This window comes from Xylocopa sonorina, unplaced genomic scaffold, assembly GCF_050948175.1.
Source record: "Xylocopa sonorina isolate GNS202 unplaced genomic scaffold, iyXylSono1_principal scaffold0044, whole genome shotgun sequence".
In the NCBI taxonomy this organism is placed as follows: Eukaryota; Metazoa; Arthropoda; class Insecta; order Hymenoptera; family Apidae; genus Xylocopa; species Xylocopa sonorina.
The window spans coordinates 351,716-371,277 of record NW_027490115.1 but is presented as its reverse complement, the minus strand read 5'-3'; the positions used below and the strand labels follow the sequence as shown (position 1 = coordinate 371,277).

The window sequence follows — 19,562 nt, the reverse complement described above, 5'->3', positions numbered from 1 at the left end:
TTTCATCAATTTTCTTGAAAATTGGAATACTGCCCAGCTGCTTGCATTAAAGACTGTAATTAAAGCTTTCAAAACATTTTACCTCTTATAGATGAATTCTGGAATTGAAATTGAATGTTTGACTTTTCTAACTCCTGTTTAGACATTTTTCTATTGGAATGTTCAAGTATTTTTCATATTCGTAATTATTAAAAATGTTTTACTTGATTCTTTAATTTAATATTTAGAATTTTCTGAGAAATATTTTTTATCGTAATGAACTATATAATTGCAATAATAATTCTTTATGAAATAATAATACCAGAAAGGTATGTATCCATTCTTGTAGTTTTGTAAAGAGTATTTAATCTTACTACCTAAATTAAACATTGAGATCTGTTTACAATCTAATGGAATTTAATTACCTTTTGATTCAAATTCACAATGATAATCTTCCATAGTTCAACAATTTTGTGAGCTGTCCTCAGGAATCCGCAGCTCAGTACTTATAAAATGAACGACACAAAGAAAGCTTAACTAAACGTATTCGAACCGATTTTTCAATACTAATCTTATCATGTTTAACTTATGCTGCAAACTATTGAGATGCCCTTCGAAAAGTGTTTATTCACAGTGAAGTAAACGGTAAGTATTACGCCTTCCACCACTGTTTACAATACGTATGTTTCATTCACTATCAAAACCGTGAGTATTATCGCCTTTCTTTACTTTTTGTAACCTTCAATGCCGTCATGTTACAGATCGTTAAACTTGCTTTAAAATGCTCCATCGTATTACGGAAGAATGGACATACCAATTCATTTTAAAAAAATGAAGGTAACCTTCATATGTCCAATATAACTCCACTTACAAAAAAACTATTTTCATCAACGGATGGCCCCTTTGTACTATGCAATTTTATATTAGCAAAAACTTCTATGAAACTTATAGTTTCGTGGATATCTGAGGTGCTAATTATTACTGCCCCACCCTGTATATTGTTATGGATGTGTCCAACAAGGCAACGATGAACAGAGTTAAATTTAATATTATGATGTTTATTATTTTACTTATAGTATATTTGTTTTTCTGGAATTTTGCCAAAAAACAATGTTCACGATGTCGACAGATGAATATATTTGCCTTAGTAGCATGGCGAGATAATGTAGGATTTTTATACTGTTGACATGTAGAAGCAGATAAACGTAACGCGTTTCATTGAATATTACATCTCAACATGCGGCATTGAAATGAGATGCGACATCGATCTGAATAAAATAATAGAACTTTATTGCTTCGACAAGTAGATATCTAAAAACGCTATCCCCCTGCAAGGGAGTGTAGAGTTCACATTCAATTGATTTGCAGAAGCAGATAAACATAACGCGATACAATGAATATTACATCATATGCGGCATTGAAATGAATTGCGACATCGCATTGAATGAAGTAAGAGAACTCTAGTGCTTCTACGCGTAGATACCTAGAAACGCTATCTCGTTGGAAGAAAGTGTGGGATTTATATTTTTTTTGTATGCGGATACACAAAGCGCGTTGCATTGAATACTATATCTTAACGCGGAACAATGAAACGATATGCGACATCGCGCGGAATCAGGAAACAGAACCCTGTTGTTTTTATACTTTGACATCTAGAAACGCTATTCTCTTGCGAGGAAGTGTAGCATCACATTGTTTTGCAGTGTAGAAGCAGATAAGCATAGTCTGATTTATAGATCATTACAATCTACATACATACTTCGAACTCTTGATGTGAAATGCTATACCGCGTTCCATGAAACATTATAACTCCTTTGCCTCGATTCATAGACATCTAGAAACACTGCTCCGTAGCAAGGAAGTGATGCATCCACTTTCATTTGAAGTGTAGACGAGATATACATTACGCGTTGCATTGAGATTACACCTGATCATGTGACATAGAAATGAGATGCGATATCGCGTTCTATGAAGGAATTAGAACATTATGGTTTCGATGCGTACACAGCTAGAAACGCAGTTCGGTAGCAAGCAAGTACGGTATTTACATTATTTTCAATGAGACATAGAAATGAGATGCGATATCGTACTTTATGTAGCATTAGAACACTATTGCTTCGATAGGTAGAAATCTGCAAACGCTATTTTGTAGCAAGGAAGTGGTGCATTTACATTCGTTTGAAGTGTACACGCGGAGTACATTACCCTTCGCAATGAATATTATACCTTATCATGAAACACATTAATGAGATGTGATATCACGTTTTAAGAAGCATTTGAACTCTATTGCATCGATACGTAGACATCTGCAAACGCTATTTCCCAGCATGTAAGTGTCGCATTTACATTCTTTTGAAGTGAATACGAGGTATACATAACACTCCACAATGAATATTATATCTTATCATGAAACATAGAAATGAGAATCGGTATCCCGTTTTAAGAAGCATTAGAACTCTATTGCTTCGATACGCAGACATCTGGAAACGCTATTTCCTAGCAAGGAAGTGTCGCTGTTAAATTCTTTTGAAGTGAATACGAGGTATATATAACACTGCACAATGAACATTATATCTTATCATGAATCAGGGAAACGAGATGCGATATCGTGTATTAAGAAGCATTAGAACTCTATTGCTACGATACGTAGACATCTGCAGACGCTATTTCCTAGCAAGAAAGTGTCGCATTTACAATCATTTGAAGTGTATGCGAGGTATACATGACACTTCGCAATGAATATTATATCTTATCATGAAACATAGAAGTAAGATGCGATATCGCGTATTGAGAAGCATTGGAAATCTATTGCTACGATACATAGACATCTCAAAACGCTATTTCCTAGCAAGGAAGTGTGGCATTTACATTCTTTTGAAGTGTAGACGAGGTATACGTAACGCTTCAAAATGAATATTGTATCATATCATGAAACATAGCAATGAGATGCGATATCACGTTTTAAGAAGCATTAGAACTGCATTGCTTGAATACGTAGACATCTGGAAACGCATTTCCAGGCAAGGGAGTGTGGTATTTACATTCTTTTGAAGTGCAGACGAGGTATACATAACACATCGCAATGAATATTATTTCAAATCATGAAACATGGAAATGGGAAACGTTATCGCGTTTTAAGGAGCATTAGAACTATATTGCTTCGATACGTAGACATCTGTAAACTAATTTCCTAGCAACGAAGTGTAGCATTTATATTCTTTTGAAGTGTGGGCGAGGTATACATAACACTTCGCAATGACGATTATATCTTATCATGAATCATAGAAATGAGATGCGATATCGCGTTTTGAGAAGCATTAGAACTCGAGTGCTACGATACGTAGACATCTGCAAACGCTATTTCCTAGCATGGAGGTGTCGCATTTACATTTTATTGAAGTGAATACGAGGTACACATGACACTTCGCAAAGAATATTATATCTTATCATGAAGCATAGGAGTGAGATGCGGTATCGCGTTTTGAGAAGCATTAGATCTCTATTGCTAATATACGTTGACATCTGCACACACTATTTCCTAGCATCGAAGTGTCGCATTTACATTCTTGTGATGTGAGTACGAGGTATACATGACACATCGCAATGAATATTATATCTTATCATGAAACATAGAAATGAGATGCGATATTGCATTTAAAAAAGCATTAGAACTTTAATGCTACGATATGTAGACATCTGCAAACGCTACGCCCTAGCTCGGAAGTGTTGCATTTACATTCTTTTGAAGTGAATACGAGGTACACATGACACCTCGCAATGAATATTATGCCTTATCATGAAACATAGGAATGAGATGCGATATTGCGATTTAAAAAGCACTAGAAATCTATTGCTTCGATACGGAAACATCTGCAACACTATTTCCTAGTAAGGAATTGTCGCATTTACATTCTTTTGAAGTGAATACGAGGTATACATGATACTTCGCAATGAATATTTCATCTTATCATGAAACATAGAAATAAGATGCGATATCGCGATTTAAAAAGCATTAGAACTTTATTACTTCGATACAGAGACATCTGCAAACGCTATTTCCTAGAAAGGAAGTGTCGCATTTACATTCGTTTGAAGCGTGGACGAGGAATACGTAAGACTTCGCAAAGAACACTATATATTATCATGAAACATAGAAATGAGATGCGATATCGCATTTAAAAAAGCATTATATCTCTATTGCTAATATACGTTGACATCTGAACACACTATTTCCTAGCATCGAAGTGTCGCATTTACATTCTTGTGATGTGAGTACGAGGTATACATGACACATCGCAAAGTATATTATATCTTATCATGAAACATAGAAATGAGATGCGATATTGCATTTAAAAAAGCATTAGAACTTTAATGCTACGATACGTAGACATCTGCAAACGCTACGTCCTAGCGGGGAAGTGTCGCATTTACATTCTTTTGAAGTGAATACGAAGTATACATGACACTTCGCAATGAATATTATATCTTGTCATGAAACATAGAAATGAGTTGCGATATCGCGTTTTAGAAGTATTAGAATCCTATTGCTACGATACGTAGACATTTGCAAACGCTATTTCCTAGCAAGGAATTGTCGCATTTACATTCTTTTGAGGTGAATACGAGGTATAGGTAACACTTCGCGATGAATATTATATCTTATCACGAAACATAGAAATGGGATGCGATATGGCGTTTTAAGGTGCATTAGTAGTCTATAGCTTCGATACAGAGATATCTGGGAACGTAATTTCCTAGAAAGGAACCTCCTCGCACCCTCCAGCATCAACCCCTGGACGCATGCAACCAGCCAAACACGCCTGCAGAACCAGCAACTGGAAGTGTTCGTGCACGCATACCTGCACGCGCTCACTCACACCGAGTTCCGCTGCCTCACTCGCACCGCGGAGTATACCTGCCTCGCTCGTACCGGGCACCAGTGTCTCACTCGCACCACCGAGTATACCTGTCTCGCCCGCACCAAGGTCGGGCAGCCCTATCTCCCTCGCACCGAGGATTCGTCCTGCAGGAAGACGTAGCCGCAGCCCATCACCTGAATGGGATCTTTTCCAATTACGGGAACCGGATCTGCTAGAACCTATATATTACTTCTAAGCTAGGACATACATACCATATCATGACGCATATATAAGAATTCCTAGATCTAAGTTACATTAAGTAAGATGCGTCCGGCCAGCGGCATGCGCCGCTAGCCCCACCACGAGCCGCGACTCCCCACTCGCTAGACCGCGCGCTCTCCGCCTCGAGACGCGAGTCCCCCACTCGCGGGACCGCACTCTCCCTACCACGAGCGTCCGCGACCGTAGCTCTCCGCGAACCGAGGAGGTCAGAGACGCGTCTCCAGAGCACACACTCTGACTCGAAATCTCCTACCGAGGAGTCGAAACCTCTAGTTCTAAATCGTTAGCCACCTCAATGTGGGGTTCAGGCATCGTATTTCTATTTCCATTTTAACTTAGCCTTAGTCTTAGAATAATTCCAGTTCTTGTATACTTTAAACCTAGAATATATTATATTTTTACTTTTACTATATCCAAGTACAAGTTCTTTTACCAAGTCTACTATTTCCACATCCATTAATTTTATCAAGTGTTTACATTACTAGTTCTACCTTTAACATTACATTTAACTACGAATTCTTCCACGGGTTCTTCCATACAACTGGGGTTGCTCTTCATCAAATTGAAGGAGTATAGATATCGGCTTTGTGACGTTGAGACCGCCGCCTATCCTTCAGATCTTAGTCGAAAGTACAGAAAAACCTGGTGAATCAATCGTGCTTCCGGTTTGCGAAGAACGCGACGTGCAAGTAGGAAGAATTTCATACGATCACTTGTGCGTGTATATTTGGAGGGCGTTCCGAGAGTCCTTGTATACCAGCGACCTGCCTTCGCACCAGCCCAGACGCCGCTTTCCGAAGCGACCGTCGACGCTTCCGATCCAGACACCACGACGCATCACGCCGATTCTGCCACATTCAGCATCACCGCTGAATTCCGACCGCCGTCCTCCTCTTCGCTGGCGACTGATCGAGATTTCCGTAGCAGCCAACAGAACGAAATCCGCTACGATCCCAGCGAACGATCCTCCACGCCTTTTCTACGTACAAATCGAGGAAGAAGTCATCGAAAGGTAGGGTCATTCCCTTATTATCGCGAGTGTTTTCGCTAGTGTCGCGTCAGCCGAAATTGTCGGACCCGGACATAACGCGTTCCCGCGGACCGAATTACCGAAAAATAGGCTCGTGACATAAAGCATCCGGAGCAACGGAAAATAGTTTCGCCGGACGTGACACCTCGTACTCACTTCAAAAGAATGTAAATGCGACACTTCCTTGCTAGGAAATAGCGTTTGCAGATGACTAAGTATCGTAGCCATAGAGTTCTAGTGCCTCTTAAAACGCGATATATCATCCCATTCCTATGTTTCGTGATAAGATATAATATTCATTCCGATGTGCCATGTATATCTCGTATTCACTTCAAAAGAATGTAATGCGAAACTTCCATGCTAGGAAATAGCGTTTGCAGATGTCTACGTATCGTAGCAATAGAGTTCTAATGCTTCTCAAAACGCCATATCGAGTTTCACTTTTACGTTTCATGATAAGATATAATATTCATTGCGAAGTGTCATGTATACCTCGATTTCACTTCACAAGAATGTAAATGCGACACTTCCATGCTAGGAAATAGCGTTTGCAGATGTCTACGTATCGTAGCAATAGAGTTCTAATGCTTCTTAAAACGCAATATCGCATCTCACTTCTATGTTTCATGATAAGATCTAATATTCATTGCGAAGTGTCATGTAAACGTCGATTTTACTTCACTAGAATGTAAATGTGACACTTCCTTGCTAGGACATATTGTTTTCAGACGTCTGCGTAACGCAGCAATAGAGTACTAATACTTTTTAAAACGAGATGTCGCATTTCATTTCTATGATTCGTAATAAGATCTAATATTCATTGTGGAGCGTTATGTATACCTCGTATTCACTTCAAAAGAATGTAAATGCGACACTCCCTTGCTAGGAAATAGCGTTTGCAGATGTCTACGTATCGTAGCAATGGAGTTCTAGTGCTTCTTAAATCACGATATCGCATATCATTTCTATGTTTCGTGATAAGGTGTAATATTCATTGCGAAGTGTCATGTATACCTCGTGTTCACTTCAAAAGAATGTAAATGCGACACTTTCTTCCTAGGAAATAGCGTATCCAGATGTCTACGTATCAAAACAATAGATTTCTAGTGCTTCTTAAAAGGAGATGTCGCATCTCACTTCTATGTTTCATGATAAGATATAATATTCATTGCGAAGTGTCATGTATTCCTCGTATTCACTTCAAAAGAATGTAAATGCGACACTTCCTTGATAGGAATTAGCGTTTCAGGTATCTTCGTATCGTAGCAATAGAGTTCTAAGGCTTCTGAAGTCGCGATATCGCATCTCATTTCTACGTTTCATGATAAGATATAATATTCATTGCTAAGTGTCATGTGTACCTCGTATTCTCTTCAAAAGAATGAAAAAGCGACACTTCCTTGCTAGGAAATAGCGTTCGCAGAAGTCTACGTATCGTAGCAATAGAGTTCTAATGCTTCTCAAAACGCGATATCCATTCTCATTTCTATGTTTCATGATAATATATAATATTCATTGTGTTTCGCGTTAGTCGATACGCGAAGCTCGTGATTCAACAGCGGCCAGAGAACTGGCCAGCAGAGGTTGTAAGGCTCTGCTCGGTGCCTCCGACTGTTTTGTCACGGGCGCTCCTACGTCTTTTTACGGAGATAGGAGTGTTATGAGGGTTTCAGGCCTGAACCTGATGATGGATAGATGGTAGTAACTGGTGTTTTATTGAGGTTCAACAGCGACCAGGTAAACTGGCCAACAGAGGTTGTAAGGCTCTGCTCGGTGCCTCCGACTGTTGAGACCGATGTGTAAATAAGCGATTGGATGAAAATTCTAGCCGGTCCACTGCAAGCGGTGCTCTTTGGCGCGGCTGAGGGGCTCAGGTCGTTGGTGGTGAAGGCAGGGCTTCCGACCGTACTTGCCACACGTCTCGTGAGGAGTAACTCCTGCTCTCACGGCATGGCGATAATGTCAGACGGCCGTATTCGAGAGACTAACGCTGACCCAGAGATTGTCCACTGTGGGGATCAATTCTGGTTTTGGGGTGGGTTTTCAGGGATTGTGTGCTGTAGCAAGACAATCAAGCTGAAAGAGCCCGACTCCTGGATAGTGCTTTCCTCCTCGACTAGGTTTTCTGCCGATCGCTAATGATAAGTTGGTGGATGGTTCGTTTGAAGGAAGGTTCGGTTCGAAGATGAACGTTCAGGCGCGATGCTGAAGTTCAACTGGTTTCATTTGGAAAATCTCGCAAGCTTCTAATCTTGGAGAGGGAAGATCTTTCTTCTAATTGGACTATGTGAGTCCTGTTAGGGGGTGGCTATTGCGGACAGTAACCTATAAGGAATGTCCGTGGTCTTTCGGGAGGTGTGCTCCAAGACGGAGAAAGTGGCCATGAAATCTACGTCCTGTCAGGCATGTGTCGACAAAATGACATTGTCAAGGGGCGCAGTCTGGTTTCTTCGGAGTTTGGAGTTTCTGTTTACAGTCCGCATGCGGACTAAGTGGGCCTTCGTCTGTTGCGGCCATAAATTTAAAGTCAGACAATGAATGTTAGCATAAATGAACTGCCTTTCGAAGGTAGTCATTGAGGTTTGTAGATGCCAGAACGCTAGCTGGCATTTCCAGATGGGGACTGAGGTCCCTGCCGAACTCTTGGGTAGAATTTATGCCCGTGGTCGACAATGGCAGATTGGAAACATGCATGACAGACGGAGCTGATGGGCCAGAGAAGAGGGGTCTGGAAAATAGCCTAAGACCCGTGGGTGTGCCACGGAACATCCTCCCCCCGTTGAGAGGACTCCGATCAATTAAGTTATAGATATCAGACGTATTTGGTACGTCAAGCTAGATTATCTTGGTGTCCAGTATGAGTTAGGTAGTGATGATAGAAATGGTGCTAAGTACTCACCGAACGGTGTTCTTTGAGATACATTAAATGGTCAAGATTAACAGGCTTCCCTGGTGGAGACTGATGTCGCCAGGTCATCCTCCTCGCCTGGTTGATATAATAGAGGTGCGAGTCCCTTCACACTCCGATTGAGCACACTCGTGGCAGTTTTTACCGTCACAACGCGAACGACACCGTCGGAACCGGGATGAGCCTTGAGCACCCTGCCCAAGATCCACTGCATCGGAGGAACGTTATCCTCCCTGAGGAGCACGATAGTGCCCTCCTTGATTGAGTGGGTCCCGTTCTTCCACTTGCTTCGTTTGGTTAGCTCGTTTAGGTACTCGAGGTGCCAGCGTTTCCAAAAATGTTGTTTCAATTTTTGTATATGTTGCCACGCTGACAAACGATTCGTGGGAACATCCACGAAATTTCGCTCTCGTAAGCTCGTAAGTGATTCGCCAATGAGGAAATGTCCAGGAGTTAAAACGATCAGATCATTAGGGTCTGATGAGATAGGTGTTAGTGGGCGGGAATTGAGAACCGCCTCAATTTCTATTATTAATGTGTTAAAGTTTTCGAATGTGAACGGCTCAGTACCCGCGACGCGTGTTAAATGGTGCTTGAACGATTTCACTGCAGCTTCCCATAAGCCTCCGAAATGCGGAGTGCGTGGAGGAATAAAGTTCCATTTGATTGCTCTATTTTCTAGAAAATTTCCCAGCTGCTGGTTGTAATCGTTGGATTTGATAAGTTCTTGCAACTCGTTATCTGCCCCGACGAAATTCCTTCCGTTGTCGGAGTATATTGCTTTGCATAGTCCCCGTCGCGCGATAAATCGTTTAAGTGCGGCGATGAAGCCTTCACTTGTGAGATCACTCACCAGCTCCAAGTGAACGGCTTTAACCGCGAGACATACGAAGACCGCAACATAAGCCTTGTGTTGATTGCGGCTTCGATGTTTCCGCTCTTTGATAAAGAACGGACCGCAATAGTCGATGCCGACGTGCGTAAAGGGCCGTGATTCCGTGACTCTGGCTTCGGGTAGATCTCCCATAGTGTAGTTCACTGCTGGTGGTCGTGCTCGAATACAAGGGATGCAGTTCCTTAAGGCCTTCCACACCTGGCTTCGCCCGTCGATCGGCCAATACCGGCGCCTCACGGCATACAACGTGTTCTGGACACCGGCGTGTAAATGAGTGTGATGTTCAGCTTGAATAATCAAGGTGGTTACATGTGCCTTGGGAAGAAGTATGGGGTGTCGTTGCGAAAATGGTATCGGCGAATGTCTTAATCGGCCCCCGACTCGGAGAATCCCATCCTTGTCGAGAAAAATGGCCAAACGTTGGAATTTACCTCCCACGTCTCGCTGATTATTTTTCAGTTTGTGTAGTTCCGTTCTGAAATGAGTTCGTTGGAGGAGCTTGATGAGTGCGTCGTGGGCCCTGGCGAGTTCGTCCGCCGTGAGGCCCCCCTTTTCCTGATTGTTCCTTTTCCACCGAAGGCAGCGTGCAGCGACGCGTTGCATCTTGTGCCAAGAGGAAAATTTGTCGAGGATATTGGCGTCGATCGTGGATAGATTCAGACAGGTTGCTGTCTTTTGTTCCGGTATGATAACGCAAGGTTCGAGTTGTTCCTTTGGCCACGAGGATTCTTCTCGACTCAACCATGTTGGTCCAAATTGCCAAATAGATGGTTGAATGAATTCTTGCGGTTGTTGTCCTCGTGAAATCAGATCCGCTGGGTTTTCGGAGGTTGAGATATGTCTCCAGTCAGCAGTATCTGTTCTAGACTGGATCTCGGATACTCTATTGGCGACAAATGTTTTGAGAAGATGCGGAGAGGTTCGTATCCAATGTAATACGATCGTAGAATCTGTCCACATGAAGGTACGATGAATTTTAACATGCAGTGCCTCTTTCGTCGTTGTCAGTAAGGATGTTAAAAGTAGAGCTCCGCACAATTCAAGTCGTGGTATAGATTGTGTTTTTAACGGTGCCACCCTTGATTTTGCTACGAGAAGCTGTACGTGTATGTGACCGTACTCGTCTATCGTGCGCACGTAGAGACATGCTCCATAAGCCTTTTCGCTTGCGTCGCAGAATCCGTGTATTTCTATGGTTGTTGGTGACCGCGAGACTGTTCGCCGCTGGAAAACGAGTTTGTTGAGTAACGGAAGTTGTTTATAGTATTGGTTCCACTCCGTGTGAAGATCCATGGGAAGCGATTCGTCCCAGTCAATCTTAATTGTCCAAATCTTCTGCAACAGCATTTTGGCGAGAATTATAACTGGTCCCAGGAGTCCCAATGGGTCGTAAATTTTAGCGATTTCTGACGTGATGAATCGTTTGGTGACTCTTAAAGCATTGGGTCGCGGTTGGACCTCGTAGGAGATGGTGTCGGCAGAAGAGTTCCAGACGATTCCTAGAGTTTTTAACGTCGATGATTCTCCGAGATGCAGTCGTTTGTTGATAGATTGTTCTGGCAATCCATCCAGTAAGGTCTTGTCGTTGGCTGCCCATTGTCGAATATTTAATCCCGATGAATTCAATAATCCTGTCAATTCCTTCCGTAATTGTAGTGCCCCCCTCTAGAGTTGGAGCTCCGGTTAATGCGTCGTCTACATAGAAATCTCGGAGTAAGGCTGTGGCCGCGAGAGGAAAGCGATGCCCTTCGTCTTGCGCGAGTTGAGTGAGGCAGCGGATTGCCAGGTATGGTGCGGCGGATAGTCCAAACGTCACTGTTTGTAACTCATAGGTTTGAACTCGACCGGTATCATCACGCCACAAAATGCGTTGGTATTTTCTATCTTCTTTGCGGATGAGGAATTGTCGGTACATTTTTTCAATGTCACCGGTTATTACGTACTGATGGACGCGGAATCGGAGTAAAATGTATAATAGGTCGTCTTGAATCTTCGGTCCGGTGTGAAGAGCGTCATTTAATGAAACGCCGGTGCTTGTTTCTGCGGAGCCATCGAATACCACTCGAAGCTTCGTAGTCTCGCTCGTGACTTTGGTCACCCCATGATGCGGCAGGTAATACCCATTGTGTTCCTCTTCATTCTGTGAGATTTGGGTCATGTGTCCAAGTTGGAGATACTCCTGTATGACTGCGTGATATTCTTGTTTTAACGTGGGATTGCGTTGCAATTTTCGTTCGAGCGATTCTAGTCGTCGTAGAGCCCTTACCTTTGATTCTCCTAAACGTGCTTGTTTTTCATTAAAAGGGAGTGCGACGATGTATCGGCCTTCAGCGTTGCGTGTGACGTGTTCTTTGAAGTGCGTTTCGCATAAATGGTCGGAATTCGAAAGGTGTCGAACATCTTGAGGACCTTCTTCGACTTCAAATCGTGTCAGGTCGAACTGGAGCGCGTTAGTTGTGTGGCATGAAATGTCGTGTATCGGTAATGTGGTTGGCGCGCTCCCCCCGATGACCCAACCGAACATCGTTTTTTGCAAGTATAGGTTGGGTTCGGTGGGAGTGGACAGATTGATTTGTCCGACGGTGATGAGTGACAAGGTGGTTCCAGATCCTAGTAATATGTCGATCGGTGCTGGTCGATGGAATTCTGGGTCTGCTAATTTGATGTTCTTTGGAATACTTATTAATGATCGGTCGATGGGTTGGTCCGGAATTAATGATGATATTTTAGGTATTGTCAAAAATGTTAACGTCCGTTCGTAGCTATTGAATTTGGATCGGATGGTCGCTGTGGCGGTGTGTCTGGCCACCGTAGACAATTGGTTGAGAGCCCCCACTGGCACGTGGCAACCCTTCGTTGGGATGCCTAGCCGTTTTACTAGGTCCTCTGTTATGAAGTTGGTGGTGGCACCTGTGTCGACTAAGGTCCGGCAATTGACGGGTTGAAGATCCTTGTCGAGAATGTGGACCTGTGCTGTTACAAGGAGTTCATTTTTAATTGAGTCGACCACAAATGCGTTGACCCGACTCTGGTAATTGGGGGCTCCAGGTATTGATTGTCATTTGTCATTTTCCACTTGCGGGGCTGGTGAAATTCTGGGTCGTTTCGCTGCAGAAGTGGTTGCCCGATCATGAACCTGTTTTTCTTGATGTAATAGTGTGTGATGGTGCCGATTGCATCTGCGGCATGTTCCTCTATTGCACGTATCTGACTGGTGACCGGGCCCCAGACAATTCGTGCACAATGCGGCCCCCTTTATTGCCTTCACGCGACCTTCCACTGACAGGGTACGAAACCTTTGACATTGCCATATTCCGTGCAGATTACGGCAGAATGGACACCTTGAAGTCGTGGGTGTTCCGCTTCCCCTGATTTGTTCGCGGGAAGTATGTGTTTCCTCGTGATGGGTCGAGGTTACGAATGCATGGCCTTGTAGACCGCGCATGTTGTTGTTAACCCTTCCTGATGTGCCACGGCTGGAGTGTCCTATTGGCTGAACAGGTGGTTTATGGCTCGCAGGTCTGCAGTTTGCCCTTTTTTCTAAAAAGTCGAGCAAATGGGAGTACGCCGGCATTTGCTTGTCTTTTAAAGAAAGCTCCCAATGCCACGCTGTGTCGGTACTGATCTTTGCCAATATGAGAGAGATGATCATGCTGTCCCATGACGAAATGTCGACCCCCAGATTCTTCAGTGAACGTAGGTGTTGACGCACGGTGTCGACGAGGTTGCCTAAGGCTTCTGGCGTATCCCGTGCCAGAGGAGCTATGTTATGGATCGCGTGACAATGTTTTAGCAGAATTTTGCGTCTGCAATAGAACTTTTCTTTGAGCAGTTCTATTGCATCCGCGTAGCCTGACTCGGTAATGCTTAATGATTCGATACAGGCGGCTGCCCGGCCGGTGAGTGTGGACCGTAGATATTGAAATTTCTGTACTGGTGATAAGTCATCGTTTTCGTCAATCATCGATGAGAAGGCCTCGAAGTATGATGTCCAGTTTTCGACTGTTCCGTCGAAAGTCGGTAAACGCATCTCGGGGAGTTTGATAGCCATCGACGCAGCGGTGGTGGCCGTGGAGGAGTTCGAAGGATGGTGCCGTAGCGGAGCTCTTGGACGGTCTCCCTCGATGAGTGCGTTCGCTCGTGCGACCACCGTCATGTAATCTCCGTGAATCTCGAAGCGACGCGGTTCCTCGCCACTATCGGCTTCTTCGATTTCAAGTTGGATCGCGTCGAAGCGATCCCAGATTTGGTGTAGGCTATCTAAGTGTGCCCGAATTAGACCTAGATCGCGGCGATCGGACTGTTTCGCGTTGTCTAATAATTTCGAGAACGCGGTGATGTGCCCTACTATGTTGCCGCGTTTACGTCGCAAGGTACTGAGGCTGGTGCCGTGTGGAGCGGAATGGCTAGAGGAGCCTTCGGATGATTTTGCCATTGTGATATTGGCTGATCGAGAAGTGGACTTGGCGAACACAAAACGAGCTTACCTTGGTGGACGTATTCTCGTGGTGGTGAATTATCGTATGCTGCTCTCTGTCCTTGGCGTGCTGCCTTAGTCTTGATGTGATGTTGAATCACGGATGCGGCTGTCACACACAAGTTTAATCCAGATTGCACTGTAAATCCAAATGCACATGCACCTTCACTCGATATTTCGCACTGTACTTAACCCGTAGGTCGCTGAGTATCCGGCTCGAAGGACCAAAAATGTTTCGCGTTAGTCGATACGCGAAGCTCGTGATTCAACAGCGGCCAGAGAACTGGCCAGCAGAGGTTGTAAGGCTCTGCTCGGTGCCTCCGACTGTTTTGTCACGGGCGCTCCTACGTCTTTTTACGGAGATAGGAGTGTTATGAGGGTTTCAGGCCTGAACCTGATGATGGATAGATGGTAGTAACTGGTGTTTTATTGAGGTTCAACAGCGACCAGGTAAACTGGCCAACAGAGGTTGTAAGGCTCTGCTCGGTGCCTCCGACTGTTGAGACCGATGTGTAAATAAGCGATTGGATGAAATTCTAGCCGGTCCACTGCAAGCGGTGCTCTTTGGCGCGGCTGAGGGGCTCAGGTCGTTGGTGGTGAAGGCAGGGCTTCCGACCGTACTTGCCACACGTCTCGTGAGGAGTAACTCCTGCTCTCACGGCATGGCGATAATGTCAGACGGCCGTATTCGAGAGACTAACGCTGACCCAGAGACTGTCCACTGTGGGGATCAATTCTGGTTTTGGGGTGGGTTTTCAGGGATTGTGTGCTGTAGCAAGACAATCAAGCTGAAAGAGCCCGACTCCTGGATAGTGCTTTCCTCCTCGACTAGGTTTTCTGCCGATCGCTAATGATAAGTTGGTGGATGGTTCGTTTGAAGGAAGGTTCGGTTCGAAGATGAACGTTCAGGCGCGATGCTGAAGTTCAACTGGTTTCATTTGGAAAATCTCGCAAGCTTCTAATCTTGGAGAGGGAAGATCTTTCTTCTAATTGGACTATGTGAGTCCTGTTAGGGGGTGGCTATTGCGGACAGTAACCTATAAGGAATGTCCGTGGTCTTTCGGGAGGTGTGCTCCAAGACGGAGAAAGTGGCCATGAAATCTACGTCCTGTCAGGCATGTGTCGACAAAATGACATTGTCAAGGGGCGCAGTCTGGTTTCTTCGGAGTTTGGAGTTTCTGTTTACAGTCCGCATGCGGACTAAGTGGGCCTTCGTCTGTTGCGGCCATAAATTTAAAGTCAGACAATGAATGTTAGCATAAATGAACTGCCTTTCGAAGGTAGTCATTGAGGTTTGTAGATGCCAGAACGCTAGCTGGCATTTCCAGATGGGGACTGAGGTCCCTGCCGAACTCTTGGGTAGAATTTATGCCCGTGGTCGACAATGGCAGATTGGAAACATGCATGACAGACGGAGCTGATGGGCCAGAGAAGAGGGGTTTGGAAAATAGCCTAAGACCCGTGGGTGTGCCACGGAACACATTGCGAAGTGTCACGTATACCTCGCATACACTTAAAATGAATGTAAATGCGACACTGCCTTGCTAGGAAATAGCGTTTGCAGATGTCTACGTATCGAAGCAATAGTGTTCTAATGCTTCTTAAATCGCCATATCGCATATCATTTCTATGTTTCATGATAAGATATAATATTCATTGTGAATTGTCATGTATACCTCGTATTCCTTTCAAAAGAATGTAAATGCGACACTCCCTTGCTAGGAAATAGCGTTTGCAGATGTCTACGTATCGTAGCAATAGAGTTCTAACGATTCTTAAAACGCGATATCGTATTTCATTTCGATGATTCATGATAAGATATAATATTCATTGCGATGTGTCATGTATACCTCGTATTCTCTTCAACTAAATGTAAATGCGACACTTCCTTGCTAGGAGATAGCGTTTCCAGATATCTACGTACCGTAGTTGTATATTCCTTATGCATCTTAAAACGGGAAATCGCATCTCATTTCTATGTTTCATGACAAGATATAATATTCATTGCGAAGTGTCATGTATACTTCGTATTCACTTTAAATGAATGTAAATGCGACACTACCTTCCTAGGAAATAGCGTTTGCAGATGTCTACGTGTCGTAGCAATAGAGTTCTAGTGCTTCTTAAAACGCGATATCGCATCACACTCCTATGTTTCATGATAAGGTACAATATTCATTGCGAAGTGTCATGTATGCCTCTTATTCACTTCAAAAGAATGTAAGTGCGACACTTCCTTGCTAGGAAATAGCGTTTCCAGATATCTACGTACCGTAGCATTAGAGTTCTAATGCTTCTCAAAACGCGATACCGCTACTCGTTACCATGTTACATGATAATAAATAGTATTCATTGTGGAGTGTTATGTATACCTCGTATTCACGTCAAAAGAATGTAAATGCGACACTTCCTTGCTAGGACATAGCGTTTGCAGATGTCCACGTATCGAAGAAATAGAATCCTAATGCTTCTTAAATCGTCATATCGCATCCCATTTCTATGTTTCATGATAAGATATAATATTCATTGCGAAGTGTCATGTATACCTCGTATTCCTTTCAAAAGAATGTAAATGCGACACTTCCTTGCTAGGAAGTAGCGTTTTCGGATGTCTACGTATCGAACCAATCGACTTCTAATGCTTCTTAAATGGCCATATCGCATCTCATTTCTGTGTTTTATGATAAGATATAATATTCATTGTGCAGTGTTATGTGTATCTCGTCTACACTTCAAATGAATGTAAATGCGACACTTCCTTGCTAGGCAATAGCGTTTGCAGATGTCTATGTAACGTAGCAATCGAGCTCTAATGCTTCTCAAAAACGCGATATCGCATCTCATTTCTATGTTTCTTGATAACATACAATGGTTATTGCGAAGTGTTGTGTATTCCTCGTCAACACTTCAAATGAATGTAAATGCGACACTTCCTTTCTAGGAAATAGACTTTCCAGATATCTACGTATCGTAGCAATAGAGTTCTACTGCTTCTTAGAACGCGATACCGCATCTCATTTCTATGTTTCATGATAACATACAATGTTCGTTGCGAAGTGCTTTGTATTACTCGTCTACACTTCAAATGAATGTAAATGCGCAACATCCCTTCTAGGAAATAGCGTTTCCAGATGTGTACGTATCGAAGCAATAGAGTTCAAATACATCTTAAAACGTGATATCGCATCTCATTTCTATGTCTAGTGATAAGATATAATATTCATTGCGAAGTGTCATGTATACCTCGCATAAACTTCAAATGAATGTAAATGAAACATTTCCTTGTTAGGAAATAAAGTTTGCAGATGGCTACGTATCGTAGTAATAGGGTTCTAATGCTTTTTACAACGGGACATCGCATCTCATTTCTATGTTTCATGATAAGGTATAATATTCATTGTAGAGTGTTATGTATACCTCGTATTCACCTCAAAAGAATGTAAATGCGACAATTCCATTCTAGAATAGAGCGTTGGCAGATGTTTACGTATTGTAGCAATAGAGTTCTAATGCTTCTTAGAACGCGATATAGCATCTCATTCCTATGTTCTATGATGCGATACAATATTCTTTGCGAAGAGTTATGTATTCCTCGTCTACACTTTAAAAGAATGTAAATGCGACACTTCCTTTCTATCGAATAGTGTTTGCAGATGCTTACGTATCGCAACAATAGTGTTCTAATTCTTTTTATATCATGATATCGCATCTCAATTCTATGTTTCATGATAAGATATAATATTCATTGTGGTGCGTGACGTATACCTCGTATTCACTTCAAAAGAATGTAAATGCGACAATTCCTTGCTAGGAAATAGCGTCTGCAGATGTATATGTATCGTAGTAATAGAGTTCTAACGCTTCTTAAAACACGATATCGCAACTCATTTCTATGTCTCATGATGAGATATAATATTCATTGCGATGTGTTATGTATTCCTCGCCTACACTTCAAATGAATGTAAATGCGACACTTCCTTTCTATTGAGTAGCGTTTGCAGATGTCTACATATCGCAGCAATAGGGTTCTAATGCTTTTTATATCACGATATCGAATCTCAATTCTGTGTTCCATGATAAGATATAATATTCATTGTGGTGTGTGACGTATACCTCGTATTCACTACAAAAGAATGTAAATGCGAAACTTCCTTGCTACGAAATAGCGTTTGCAGATGTCTACGAATCGAAGGAATAGAGTTCAAAAGCATCTTAAAACGCGATACAGCATCCCATTTCTATGATTCATGTTAAGATATAATATTCATTTTGGAGTGTTATGTATACCTCGTATTCACTTCAAATAAATGTAATTACGACACTTCCTTGCTTGGATGTAGCGTTTGAAAATGTCTACGTATCGTAGCATTAGACTTGTAATGCTTCCCAAAACGCCATATCGCATCTCCTTTCTATGTTTCATGATAAGATATAGTATTTATTGCCAAGTGTCACGTATACCGCGGATACACATCAAATATGTGTAAATGCGACACTTCCTTGCTAGGAAAAAGCGTTTGCAGATGTCTGCGTATCGTAGCAATAGATTTCTAACGCTTCTTAAGGCGCGATATCGCATCTCACTCCTATGTTTCATGATAAGGTACAATATTCATTGCGAAGTGTCATGTATGCCTCTTATTCACTTCAAAAGAATGTAAGTGCGACACGACCTTGCTAGAAAATAGCGTTTCCAGATATCTACGTACCGTAGCATTAGAGTTCTAATGCTTCTCAAAACGCGATACCGCTACTCGTTACCATGTTACATGATAATAAATAGTATTCATTGTGGAGTGTTATGTATACCTCGTATTCACTTCAAAAGAATGTAAATGCGACACTTCCTTGCTAGAAAATTGCGTTTGCAGATATCTACGTATCGAAGAAATAGACATCTAATGCTTCTTAAATCGTCATATCGCAACTCATTTCTATTTCATGATAACACATAATATTCATTGTGGAGTGTTATGTATACCTCGTATTCACTTCAAAAGAATTTAAATGCGACACTTCCTTGCTTGGAAATAGCGTTTGCAGATGTCTACGTATCGAAGCAATAGATTTCTAATGCTTCTTAAATCGCCATATTGCATCTCATTTCTATGTTTCATGGTAGATAAAATATT

The 19,562-nt window shown here is 42.6% G+C and overlaps 1 protein-coding gene across 1 annotated transcript; it reads right to left on the bottom strand.

The window, feature by feature from the left end:
* Positions 1–9,086: 9,086 nt before the first annotated feature.
* On the bottom strand, positions 9,087–13,015 carry LOC143432167 (uncharacterized). The gene is made up of 3 exons (XM_076908939.1): positions 12,976–13,015; positions 11,613–12,926; positions 9,087–11,542 (listed from the first exon to the last, which is right to left on the bottom strand). Exons 1-3 carry the CDS (start codon positions 13,013–13,015, stop codon positions 9,087–9,089), a joined length of 3,810 nt encoding a protein of 1,269 aa, XP_076765054.1.
* Between the last annotated feature and the right edge of the window lie 6,547 nt (positions 13,016–19,562).

Coding starts and splice junctions, on each gene's coding strand:
- LOC143432167 (XM_076908939.1), bottom strand. CDS start 13,015: ATGACAATCAATACCTGGAGCCCCCAATTACCAGAGTCGG. Junction 12,927..12,975: donor CCCCCAATTACCAGAGTCGG/GTCAACGCATTT, acceptor TCCTTGTAACAG/CACAGGTCCACATTCTCGAC. Junction 11,543..11,612: donor AGCTCCAACTCTAGAGGGGG/GCACTACAATTA, acceptor GACAATGGGCAG/CCAACGACAAGACCTTACTG.